The sequence below is a fragment of the Choloepus didactylus genome, chromosome 15 (assembly GCF_015220235.1).
Source record: "Choloepus didactylus isolate mChoDid1 chromosome 15, mChoDid1.pri, whole genome shotgun sequence".
Taxonomy (NCBI): domain Eukaryota; kingdom Metazoa; phylum Chordata; class Mammalia; order Pilosa; family Megalonychidae; genus Choloepus; species Choloepus didactylus.
In genome coordinates, this window is record NC_051321.1 from 9,486,710 (window position 1) to 9,499,164 (window position 12,455).

The 12,455-nt window shown below is 51.7% G+C and overlaps 1 protein-coding gene across 1 annotated transcript in view; it reads left to right on the forward strand.

Moving 5' to 3' along the window:
• Positions 1-415: 415 nt before the first annotated feature.
• The window catches only part of CPXM2 (carboxypeptidase X, M14 family member 2), a 141,951-nt gene continuing 129,911 nt past the window's right edge, over positions 416-12,455 (forward strand). Inside the window, exons 1-2 of the mRNA XM_037804453.1 lie at positions 416-765; positions 10,656-10,754. Of these exons, the coding sequence (XP_037660381.1) occupies positions 462-765; positions 10,656-10,754 (403 nt within the window). The 5' untranslated portion in view covers positions 416-461. The remainder of the gene's footprint in view (positions 766-10,655; positions 10,755-12,455) is intronic.

A 12,455-nucleotide genomic window follows, 5' to 3' on the forward strand; every position in this document is an offset into this window, starting at 1 on the left:
CTTCGGATTTTGGGCACACCTTTTCCCATCTCGGTTCCCATTTCACCTTCAATAAAACGAAAGGATGGGATAAATGGCTTGGGAGTTTCCTTCTCCATGATTTAAACTCCTTTGAGTGTCTGGGGAAGCAGCGTACGGCAGGGCAGCGCGCTGGCCGAAGTCCTGGGGGTTGGAGACAGTTGATGGCGCTCCGGGGTCGGAAACACCCGGTCTCCAAGGTCCGGCGGCCGCGGTGGCGGCGGCGGGGGAAAGGAGGGGCGCAGGCAGGGCAGGGCCGGCTCCCCCCACGCCCGCCCCGCGCCTCGGCCCCGCCCGGCCCCGCCCCGAGGGCCGGTCACCCACGCCGCCGGCCGGCCGCCTCCCGCGCCCCGTGCGCTGCGCCCCTGCCCCGCGCCGCCGTCCGCGCCCGCCCGCCGCTGCCGGCGCCCCTGCCCCCGGCCAGGGCGCGGTGCGCAGCGGTCATGGCCCGCCGGGGCGCCGCCGCGTTGGCGCTGGCTCTCGCGCTCCTGGCGCTGGCGCTGGCCCGGGCTGGGGCCCAGGGCGCGGCCCTCGAGGACCTGGGCTATTCCGTGCAGGAGATCTGGACCCGCGAGCCCTACGCGGCGCGCCCGGAGCCCGAGCCCGAGCCCTTCTCGCCGCCGCTGCCCGCGGGCACCGGGGAGGAGGAGCGGGAGCCGCGTCTGCCCCGGCCCAGGCCGCCCAAGAAGGCCAACAAGCCCAAGAAAGCTCCCAAAAAGAAGTTGGCTCCGGAGACGCCGCTGTCAGGTGAGTAACTTTCTGCGCCGGGCGCCCGAGGAGGCGGTGGCCGGCTGCGTTCCAGGGGACGGCTGGTTTCCCTGCCCGTGTCTCCTCACCGCTGACCCCGGCTCCCTAGAAACTGCCTCGGAGCATCCATCGTGCCCCTCGGAGCTCCCTGGGACTTTAATGTCACCCTCTTTCCATCTCTTGCTCCTTGCGCCTGCTCAGAAAGAGACAGACCTGTGTAGTTGGGGAGGTGCCCGGGGATCTGGGTACACCGTGCTCCAAGTTTCAAAATAACTGGGCATAGGTTACTTCTGCTGGACACTTCTTTCATCTCTGCTCTGTCTTCAATCTTCACACTGGATGTTTTCTTTTCATGAGAGTGGCTTTTCCTATTTGGGGAAATAGGGGAAATTTGAGGAAAGCCCAGCCAGTGGGATTTTTCCTAGCCAGCCTTCCCTCTCAGCTCCCACCCTCGTGCCTTCTGTGGGTCTGTTAAACCCTCTGCCTGCTTGGAGCAGATGGCACCACCGCATCTGGGGTGCACTGAGCCTTGGCTGGTCCATGGTCTCTTTGGCTGGGACTTGGGTGCCCGTGGAGAGGGGTCGCTGCAGGATTTCTAGAAAGCCCAGGGTGGGGTGCCCTGCCTTCCATCCATCTGTCCCCACACTTCTCACATGGGTCCCAGTTTCTGCCAGCCCTGTGCCTTGGGGAAATGACTTCCATTCCGTTTATATTACACACATTGTGGGACTTTCTCAGTTGTTGCATTGATTGTTCCTAAGTTCTTGCTCAAGTTGCAGGGGGCTGGGATCCTAGTATTTCAAGATGGGGGAGCGGGCAGGACTGAGGCCAAATCATCTGGCCTTGTAATGGCTTTCTTGAAAGGAGATATGTGCCCGTGGCACCAGCACAGAGTTCCTGGCAGGGAAGGGATCGCATTTGTTTGGTTAAACTGTTCTTGAAAGTCCCCGGTGAGCGCAGTGGGAAGGTGATGCAGATGCAGAGGCAGAACTCTCCAACGTGTGTGACGCATCCTGGCAGCCCCCTTTGCACAGGCAGGGGGGTCCTGCCTGGGTTTCCGTCTGTGGGCAACTCCGTGAATTGACAGGCAGTTCTGAGAGTGGTGTAACCCTGAACAGAACCATCCAGAATTTCCTAATGCAATGTTTTGGCAGGATCAATTATGGGAATTAAGGTTTGCAAAAGCCTCACTGATTCAGTGATGGACACAGGAGTGGGAAGAGGCCCCCATGTTGTGGAAAATCTCCGGTGACTATCTTTGGAGCTCTTAGTAAACCTTTCTCATTGAATTCTTACCAATGGCTCTGAAGGGAGGGTGTTCTTGTTATATTACAGATGAGGAAACCGAGGCTCAAGAGAATTTAAGTAACTTGCTCAGTGTTACTTGCTGGCTTGGGAGATTTGGAAGCTTTTCCCTGTGCTTTTAAACTTGTTTGGTAGCTTGATTCAAATGTGCATGTGTTTTGTTTTTGTTTTTCAGTATCTGCTGTGTTTGGCATGGCTCTGGGCATGGTGGGGAGCGGTGGGAGACACATATGTTAGGTTCTGGTATTCACAGGGGGTGGTGGAGGAGGCAGAGGGGAAGAAGCCGTGCTCTGGAGTCAGCAGACTGTTCAACACCCAGATCCCCTGCCTGCGGACCCTGGAATCTGGGGCTCATCATCCAGCTTCCTGGCATCAGTTTCCTTGTCTGCAAATAGGAAGATCAGCACCTGCTGCCTCCTTGACTTCCTCAGTTGTTATAAAAGCTCTTAAAGCTTCCGTTATGCTGACTTATACCTAGTTGTGCTCTCCTTCTGTGAACTCTTCTTTCATTCCGCGGGCTGTTACCGAGCACCTGCCCGGCACCTGGGTGAGGTTCTGGGAGCAGAGAGAGCGAAGTCGGGGACTTTGAGAAAGTTATCGCAGGTGTGATGTGGGCCGCACAGAAGTGTGGGGTGCTATGGGAATGAGTAGTGGGGGGCCTGACTTAATTTGGGGGTGGTATGGGACGTTCTGCCCAGGGAAAGTGCTATTTAAGCTTGACAAAGGCGTTGGCTTTATTGTCCTGGGGATCCTCACTAGGGACCAGCCATATTCCTGTCACAGCTCCCAGGACAGCTTTTTTCTTCCTACAGGAAAAACTCAGAAAGCCATGGCCTGGCCTCAGCAGTATCCACGGCCCGAGGAGGCTGCACACTCCCAGGTGTCACGTGGAAGTTGACTGTCCTTGGCTGCTGGAACACCGTGTGCCAGCTTGGAGGTGGGGGGGGGGGGCTCTGAAGGAGAAGAAATTGGGGGCGGAGGGTGGGAATTATGCTGGAGTGAAGCAGGAAAAAGGCCATCTGCTTTTGGAGAGCCCTCTTGGAGATGGAAGTGGGCTCCTGGAGTGAGGACACCACTCATTCCCCTGACTCTCCTCTGCTCCTGCATGACACTGCCCGGCTGCTGCGAAGCCTCGGGCATGCACCTGGGTTGCTGACCCCCAGACTCAGAATAGGTGCTTGGGAAGTCCAGAGCCCCAGCCCCAAGACCCTCCTCGGAGGCCTCTCAGGGGAGCTGTGTTTCTAAGGAACCGTGTTGGTTTTATTAGGGCACCCCCAATGATGACAGGCAGAGTGGGACATTTATCTCACACCTTTGGTCTCTGTCCATTTATTATTTGGTGTTTGGTCCGTAAGGAAGGGAGACTGGTTTAAGAAGGATTGGGGTGGGGAGGTCAGTGATAGTCTCCTGCAGCTAAACCGCACCAAGAGAAAATTCCTTTTCCCAATTCAAGCGACAGTTTGATGTGTGTTCTGTTCATGATGCAATAGAAGCATTCACCTCTGCACTGGCACGTCTTGTAAGCCGTGATAATATCTTAGGAAGGCTCTTACAGGGGAAGGAACATCAGGCTGCTCATGGCCTGGGGTATTTTGGGCAAACTTCTAGACTTCACTTTGCTGGTTGTGCTGGGCAAGTGCATGCCAGGCACCATTCTAGGCCTGAGGTGGGAGTGAGGGGTTAGATTTAGAGGTGAATAAGAAGATGAAAGGATATAGAACTAAGCTAAGAGTCTGTCATATTCTTTGTCTTTGCAGATGATAAAATATTTTGCAGGTAGTCCTTGTATAAAGTTCGAGCTCATGGGAAAGGGGAGGCAAATGTTCTGTGTGGCCAGTTCCAGGAGGCAGCCTTAGCCTGACCCCAGAGGAAGATTTACACAGGGAGCCAAGGGCCCTTGAGACTTGATCTTGGTGTGGGGTTTGGAGGGTTCACTCTTTCAGGGGAGCTTTGAGGTTCAGCTTGTCCACAAAGCAGAGGCCTTGATCCTTGGTTTGTTCATTCACACGACCACAGAAATGCCCAGCAGATGCAACAGGCTGACATTCTCATGGAACAGTGGGGAATGAGGTGACTTGGAGAACTGGATTCTTTGGTTAATTGGAATCATTGCATTTTTCCAGTACAGCTCTGATACACTGAACAGAGTGGAATCCTTAAAATTTTTTTAACTTTATATTTTGAAATAATTATAGACTCACGCCATTGCAAAAATAGTACAGCAAGGGCCCATGTACCTTTACTCCTCTTCCCCCAATGATAGTATCTTAGATAACTCTGGGACAGGGCTCCTCTGTCTTGGCAGTGTTGACATTTGGGGCCAGTTGTAAGGGGCTGTCCTGTGCATTGTAGGATGTTTAGCAGCACCTCTGGCCTCAACCCACCGGATTCCAGTAGCACCCTCCAGTTGTGACAACCAAAAATGTCTCCAGACATTGCCAAATAACTTCAGGGCTTTGGCAACTACTGCTCTATACAGTATCAAAATTGAAAATGGACATTGGTACATTACTGTCAACTAGATGACATTCCTTCTTCAGATTTCACCAGTTTTTTACATGCACTTGTGTGTGTGTGTGTGTATGTTAGGTCTAGGCAATTGTATCACCTGTATAGATTCATGTAACCACCTCTCCCATCAAGACAAAGAACTGTTGAATCCTTTTTTTGGGAGGGCAGCAGTAGGACCTTAGTATCATAATTTCTGTGGTCCTCATTGTGACTGTTGGTTAATCCTAGAATCTGAAGGAATCTACAGAGTCATGGAGTGCAAATTCTTATTCCATTTGAGATTCCCACAGTGGGCTGCCTGGCTCACACCTGTGCTTCCTGAGGATGAGTTGTACTGATTGCTAGAATATTCTTTCTCATATGTACCTGACAAGCTGCTTCTCTCTATTTTCAAGTAGGTGCCCTGCCATCCAGGCACAGCAGTTTCTAAGATTTGCAGAGAGCTCTCCTGTCTTCCATGAACCTGTTCATCTCAGGCTAAATGGTCTCTATGTATTCAGCTGTTTGTAGTTCAACTCAATAGTTTCCAGACCCCTGCAGTTGGAATGCTTTAGGGACCAGGGAGCGAGCCTCAGGTTCCCAGTTTTCATTATCCCAGGGTGTAAATAAAATAAGGGACTGTGTTTTGGGCATGTGAGTGGATTTGGGATTTGCTGACTTTACATGTCATCTCCGCATTGATGGCTTTAGTTTGTGGCCATAACTCTTTTTAGGGAAAGAAACAGAATGGTGAAAAACACCATAGTTATCTAACTCACCTACCTTTTCCCTTCCCCTTGGCAGTAAGAAACAAACTAATAAACAAGACTCCTAATGGGTGAACGGAAAATTTTTTCCTTCCTCCTCCATTGCACCCTGGGTGAGATATGTAGGTCGGATATGTAGCCTTTACATTTGGACTCCTGCTTGTTTGGTGGTTCACTGCTTGCTTCGAGGACTGGCGAGAGCGTGCCACTGTGAGCGTATGCACACGCCCACATCGCATCCGTCCTCATCTGGAGCCCCTGGAATTTGCAGAGTGGGCAGCGAGCCACGCTTGTTGTGTGTCTGTGCCCAGAATTGGCTAGTTCGCATTTTGTACCCTGTTGTCCCCTGGCCATGGGGGAAGATAACCAGGACGTTGTTATCTGCGCATATTTGGTTATAAACAAAGCCCTTTCTGTTTTGAGCTGCGCGTGAGTTGGTGGAAGGGGCCTGACTTGGGAGCCTTGCTGGCTCTTTCCAGGGTGCTTTGCAGGGTTTGGCTGCTGGCATGAGGGGATCAGGAGTATGCATTTGTAAATGGTTCAAGGCGTATTTTAAGAAGAAAACAATCACAGTATTAGCACACCTAAAAAATGAAGAAGAAACCCTATGTCATCATATATGCTCACTTTAACAGTTAAATCCCAAGTGTTTGTCCAAATAAACTTGCTGTGAAATTCTGAGAGAAAGGACGTTTTGTTAAAAAAAAAGAAAAGTAAAAAGGCCGTTCGTGTACATCAGCAAACAGCTTTCTAAGACACCACCCCTTTCCAAAAGGCCTTCCAAAGTCAACTCTCCTGCTGGCACATCCCTGCCTGCCTGTGCCCAGTGTCCCAGAAACCACGGCTCGTGTGTGGGTAATAAGGGGAGGGTGGCCGGGGGCACTCCCACGTTTGGGGAAGCTGGGCGGGGGTGCTGTGGTTCCTAAAAGTAGCCATTGTGTTTACAGTCGGCCCCAATACCCAGGGCCATCCAGTCTCCTTGGAGCCCTGGGGCCCGATGGGTGACACCCTTGGTGCTGGGGTTGATGGCAGCCTGGCCCCCTGGAGCCTGGAGTGTGGTGGTAGGGGTACCTTCTTTCAGAGCCCCCCAGATGCCTGGGAGCCTGAACTTGTGGGCCCGGCAGTTCCAGCAAAGGCTCCACCCTCGGTGACCCTCTCAGGTCCCTGCCACCACAGCTGCCTCTTAGGGGAACAAAAGCCAGGAAATTAGGGTGTCTTCGGATGGCCATGGGATGGCTGGTTTCCATATCTGGCTGCAGCCAGTTTGCTCCCTTCTGGGTGTCAGAGGATCGTTGGTGTGACAACAGCCACCCTCAAAGGTTAATTTGAAACCCTAATGCCACAGGTTTATTTTTGTTCTAATTTTTTAGTTTGAAATGATTTCAGTCTTACAGGGAGTTGCAAAAATAATACTAAACATAGACATAGAACTCCAATATACCTCTCCATCCAGATAAGATTTACCAACTTTTAGCATTTGCCACATTTGTTATCTTTCTATCTATCCATCTATCTATCTATAGATCAATCGATCTTTCTGTTTTCTGAACATTTCAGTATAGGTTGTATCCATCATGCTCCTTGAACACATAATCCTTCCATATAAATTTTCTAAAAACAGGATTGTCACTTTATGACCTCTTTAAGTTCAGCTGTCAAGTTCAGGTAATTTAGCATTGATGTAAACTCTGCGGTCCATATGCCAATATTTTCATTTGTCTGAGTAATGTCCTTTTGGGTAAAGCCACAGAGTTTTATTGAATCCGCCTCCGTGCCAGGCCTGTGTGGGTGTTCAGTATTACGTTTGTTCAGGATCCGGGGGGAGCTGGGTTTTGCCCCCCATGGGCACGTGTGGCTTCTCCAAGCCCAGGTTCCTACTGTGCGGGGATGATGGTCACAGGCATCCTGGGAGGTGTGAGGTCCGATGGGGCCACATGCAGCCTCCCGGCCTTTGGAGGGACGGTCTCCGTGGTCTTCGCTGGGTCCTGCTCAATGAGGCCGCCAGGGTTGTTGGCCCTCGCTTCTCCCTGTCTGCCCCTTGGCTTCTTCATGTGTGCTCCATGCAACCGCCTCTCAGATGAAACACCGCACCCACGGCCTCGTCTCAGGCTCTCGTGCCAGGTAGAACCCAAACTGAGACAGACAGGTACCAATGGGCATGCATATGCATGGCATGAACCACCTGCTGCTGTTACCTGGCGTCTCTTTAAAGGTAAAGTCTTCCTTTGCTTGTAAGTCAGAAGGGCTGGCTGCTGGCTGCCGAGAGTGCAGAGTGGGGGCTGCCCCCCAAAGCACGGGGGCCTCAGGCTGACCCCACTGCCCCTCACACCCTGGGGGTGTCTGATGGAGACCAAGCCTTCTGCAAGAGTGGCTGCCAAGCTGGTTTCTCAGAGAAACACTTTGGGGGAAAAGGGGAGAGGGGTTGACCCCCAGAGCCTCATCAGGTAACTGAGCTTACTGATTACCCGGAAGAAAGCTCACCACTCAGGATTCACCTGCCCGCCCCCGTACTTGTTTCTGGCCTCCAGGAGCTTTCCCATCCAACGACATGAGCTATTTACTCTCTGCCCATGCCACCATGCCTTTCCTACCAGCTTCCGCATGGTGGCATGTGTTCCTGTGGCTCTGGCTTTCCGTGTTTGCCCGCCATGTCCTCCTGGCTCTCCCAGTCTGCAGATGGACGTGTGTTTGTGTTCTCGTCTGTTCTGATGCCCCGAGGCTGCATTTCTGGGGAGCTCTCTCTTGGGTGTTTGGGTGCGGCTTTCCTCCTGATTTGGGCTCCTTCACAAGGGGCAGGCAAGGAGCTTGGTGCCCTGGGCGGTGCGTGCTTCTCCGGAAGGAGTGCCGACCTGCTGGGCTGGAATGTCCTGGGGAAAATGCACATATGCACCGAAGCACTTTTTTTCCTTTTGGGTTTCTGGGATATTGCTGCTGTAAGCTCTTTGTATAGAGATGGAAAAAATAGTTTTCTATTAACTAAGAAGAATTATATTTATCACCATAGACCGGAATAGAACACGTGGTCTGCATTGGCAACTGAGTTTTGCTACTTTTAAGGAATTTGGTTTTGTCGTGCGGCCCAGATGGCGACGTTGATTTGATTCTGGGGCTCCTCCTTTTATTGCTGGGTACACTATTTCCACTTTATTTTCTGCTTTCATCTGTACAGACCATATGTTGCCTTTCTTTTTATAAGAGAGGAAGGGGTGACGAGGGGGAGGCATGTGTGTTGGCATGGAAGGTCGTCTCAGATTTGGAATCAGCTTCCAGCTCTGCCACTTCCTAGCTCCGTGTGTGCCCTTGGCCAGCTCTCTTCTCCCCTCTGAGTCTCAGTTTCCCCATCTGTAAAACGATGTCCACAATACACTTCTCCCTCTCAAAGTTTAATTGCCAGGACCCAATGTTATAATCTGTGTGAAAATGCTTGTAAATTGCAAATCATGCTACACCCGAGCTGTTATCTTTCCAGCAACTGAAATAGTGTTTTGTGATGCATGGGGCTCGATAATAATGTTAATGATGAAATTATTTGGGGATTACTGTGGGCCAGGCCTTGTCCTGAACTTGATAGTCCTCTATTTTCTGGCTCACAATAACCATTGAAGCAGGTAAAACACCATCTCCTTGCTTTACTAAAGAGGGAATGGATGCGTGGAGGTGAAGTACTTGGCAGAGGATGAGCGGTCAGTCAGGGCAGTGGCAGAAGCTTCCGGAATTCAGACTGTTGGACTCTTAGGCTTGTGCTCCTCACCCTAACTGCCTCCTCCCTAGAGAAGATGGCTGGACCTCCTGCCTGTTGTCACTTGTTATTCTGTCATCCCTGACAGGGCTCCTGTGCCCCCCATGTCGGACCCCAGGGTATCAGATTTTCAGGGCGGGTAGGAAATTTGCCCATTTGGGTCTTTTGTAGTCCCAGAACCGGGCATCGGGTGTTGACGGCTCACCTGGGCTGTGCTCTCTCTCTGAGTTTGTGACACGGATGCTGCAAAGAGGGTGTCCTGGCGGAGGTAAGACTCGCAGCCAATAGCCAGCTTCCAAGGAGAGTGGGACGGAACATTCTTTTCCAGAACTTTGGCTTTTTCCTCCTGTATTTGTACATTTTCTCTTTCTCACAGCCTATCTTTCTGCCAAATCAGACTCGGTGTCACCAAAGGTGACATTCCTGGTTTTGTGGCAGGGCAGGTTCCTTCCAGGCCCCCAGTAAGGCTCTTTTGGAAGAGGCTGTCCTTGCAGCTTCCCTGCTGTGATGTTTCCATGCCCACATCGTGGCTGGATGCCTGGCAGCATCGTGGCTGGCGTGGCCATGTCCTGTGGGCAGCCTTCTCCTCCGGCCCTAATGGCTTCCTAGGTCTGATGGGGACAGGTACCTTTATACGGAACATTAAAGACACTCCCACCAGGCACCACCTGAGTGTGACTGAGAAAGGATTTCCCTTGGCTGGGCCCAATAGTGACCCTTGAATTTTTTGAACATTTGTTTTTTTAATAAGTCTCTCTCTCTTTGGTGGCTGTAGAACGAGTGGAAGTGATGTCACTAATTGGCACAATCAACTAGATGTTTTGGGAGCTCAACTTGTTTTTTAAAGTTCAAACTAAGTCTCTTCCTCCACAGACCTGCTCCTCCTCTTGTTTTTGTCTGTTGTCATTCACTGACTCATTTGCTCATTCATTCATTCATTCATTCATTCATTCATTCATCATAGCCGATTAGGTCCTGGACTCTGGAGATGGAGCCGTGAGAAACACCAGGTGCAGTTCCACCTCTGCAGCCCGATGCATGGCTGATTGCAGCTGGGGTGGGGCTCCTGGTCCTCCCTTCCTGCAGGCGCGCCCCCACCTCCCACCCCTGGCTGCTGGGGGTCTCGGCTCACACCTGCTCCCTTCTCTGGGGACTTGCTCTTGGGAGAAGGTTTTATCTTGCTCTCCCGCCCCCTCCTCAGTTGGACCGTGTGCAGCCAGAGGCTGTCCTGGGTGGGATACTCGAGTGCAATTCCATAGTTAGAAGTCTGGGGTTCGAGGTTCGTTTTCACCATGTATTCACGGGGTTCCTCTCAGGGCCTCAGCGAGGGCCAGGTGTTTTTGCAGTCCTGGGATAGTACCAGCCCGTGCACACTCTTTGTGTTATATGTGCTGATTTTCCTGGAGTCCGCAGTGACGTGCTTCCTCTCCTTTAACTGCCGGCAGCTTGGAGCCCCAGGGCCCATCGTCATTCAGGACAGGGAGGAAGGGGTGGGGTGGAGACTGTCACCGCAGGGAGCTGATGTCCAGTTCTCACCTCCTAAGGGGACTCTGACGTACACAGAAGTAAAGGCGTTTCTCTCTTTTTAGGTAAAAATAGCAGCAGGAAAGGCCTGAGAACCAAGAGCCCTGAGAAAGCCGCCAGTGACCATCACAGCACCCAGGTGGCCCACGAAGACATCCGAGAGAGTAAGTGAGGCTGTCTCCAGAGAGCCACCTGCCCCGGCTCCGTCGCCCATCTAGGGAGGGGGTGGTGGCGGCGGCGTGGGCCCCCGACACAGCAGCCTGGCCAGATCCCGGAGCGTGGGGCTGCGGGGCTGCCCGTCTATTCTGAGTCATCTGTGTGTATGTGGGGGGCAGCAGGCACGGCAGGGCCCACTTCTGAAGGGCACAGTAGCGCACCGTCTGGGGCCATGTGTGGACACAACTGCGGCCCTTTCTGAACCTCCTGGAGCCCTGTGTCATCTTCCCTGTGCTCTCCCATTCCCTCCCGAAGACGCTGTTACTTCCTTTCTCAGGAGCCTCCTAGCTGCCCACAGCCTTGAGTGTGTGCATTTCCTGGTTCCCAGCCAGACCCAGGGGCCCCCGGGCTCAGGGATCACGCGTTCCACTTCTGACGCCGTCAATAGGTAGTACTAGGCCAGGCCTTTTCCAGCCATGCAGTGCACGTGGGTGCATTAGTTAGTCACCATAGGATGCTCTGAAGAATGAGTTCTAGGCTCATGGACCAACTGGGTCCCCTAGCTGTTGCTATCACTATGCTAACTATAACCAGTTCTGATATTGACTCTCTAGTCCTCTGAGCTGCCTTTTTCAGGGCCACTCTTGGGGGGCACTCACAGACTTCTATTTGTGTCACTGCACTGACCCCGAGGGTGGTCCTCAACGACCAAGTGCGTGGAGGAGGAATTCCAGTGCTCTAGCTTCTTTGAGCCCAGATAACAGAGGCCAGCACATGGGCTCTTGTTGCTTTTGGAGATTTTGTTCTTGTGACCCTGTGCTGGTTTAAAGCTGTTGTGTACCCCAGAAAGGTCACGTTCTTTTAATCCATCCCTGTGGGTACATACCTGTTGTGGGTGGGACCTTTTGATTAGGTTGTTTCAACTGGGATGTGAAATACCCAATTCAAGGTGGTCTTAATCCTTCACTGGTGTCCTTTATGAGAGGATAAAGGACACAGGAAAAGCCCAGAGAGCTCAGAAAGAGAAACACCCAGAGAACTTGGAGAGAAAATCCCTGAGATGCTAAGAGAGGACCGACTGAAGCTCAGAGAGGAGGGCACTGGAACCAGGAGCTGAAACAATGAGATCGGGAGCCAAGGTCCAGCAGACGCCAGCCATGTGGCTTTCCGTGTGACAGAGGAACCCCGGATGCCAGCAGCCTATCTTCAGAGTCTGGGTATCATCCTGTTGATGCCTTAACTGGGACATTTTCATGCCTTAGAACTGTAAATTTGTAAACGAATAGATCCCCATAGTAAAGGCCAACCCATTTCTGGTACGTTGCATTGCAGCAGCTTTAGCAAACTGGAACAGATACCCTGAGGTTTCTGTCTTCTCAAAGCTGCTGTGTTGACACTGTCTTTACATTGCTGGCCCTTGGATAGATTTAGCAGGAAACTGAATTTGCCATGTCATCCCCTAAATTAAAAAAAAAAAAAAAGAAGTTCACACTATTTGGGGTAGAAGTTATTCTAAAGTATATTTCTTTCTTGGCTTATTAAATATTTGGACCATGAAAATATACATACACATTGTAGAAAATTTGGAAGATGGTGAAAAACACAAAGAAGGAAATGTAAGTAATCCATAATCTTATTCCAGAGATAATCCCTGTCAATATTTGTAATCTATCCCTCCAGTCTTTTCTCTCCATCTATGTGTATGTGTG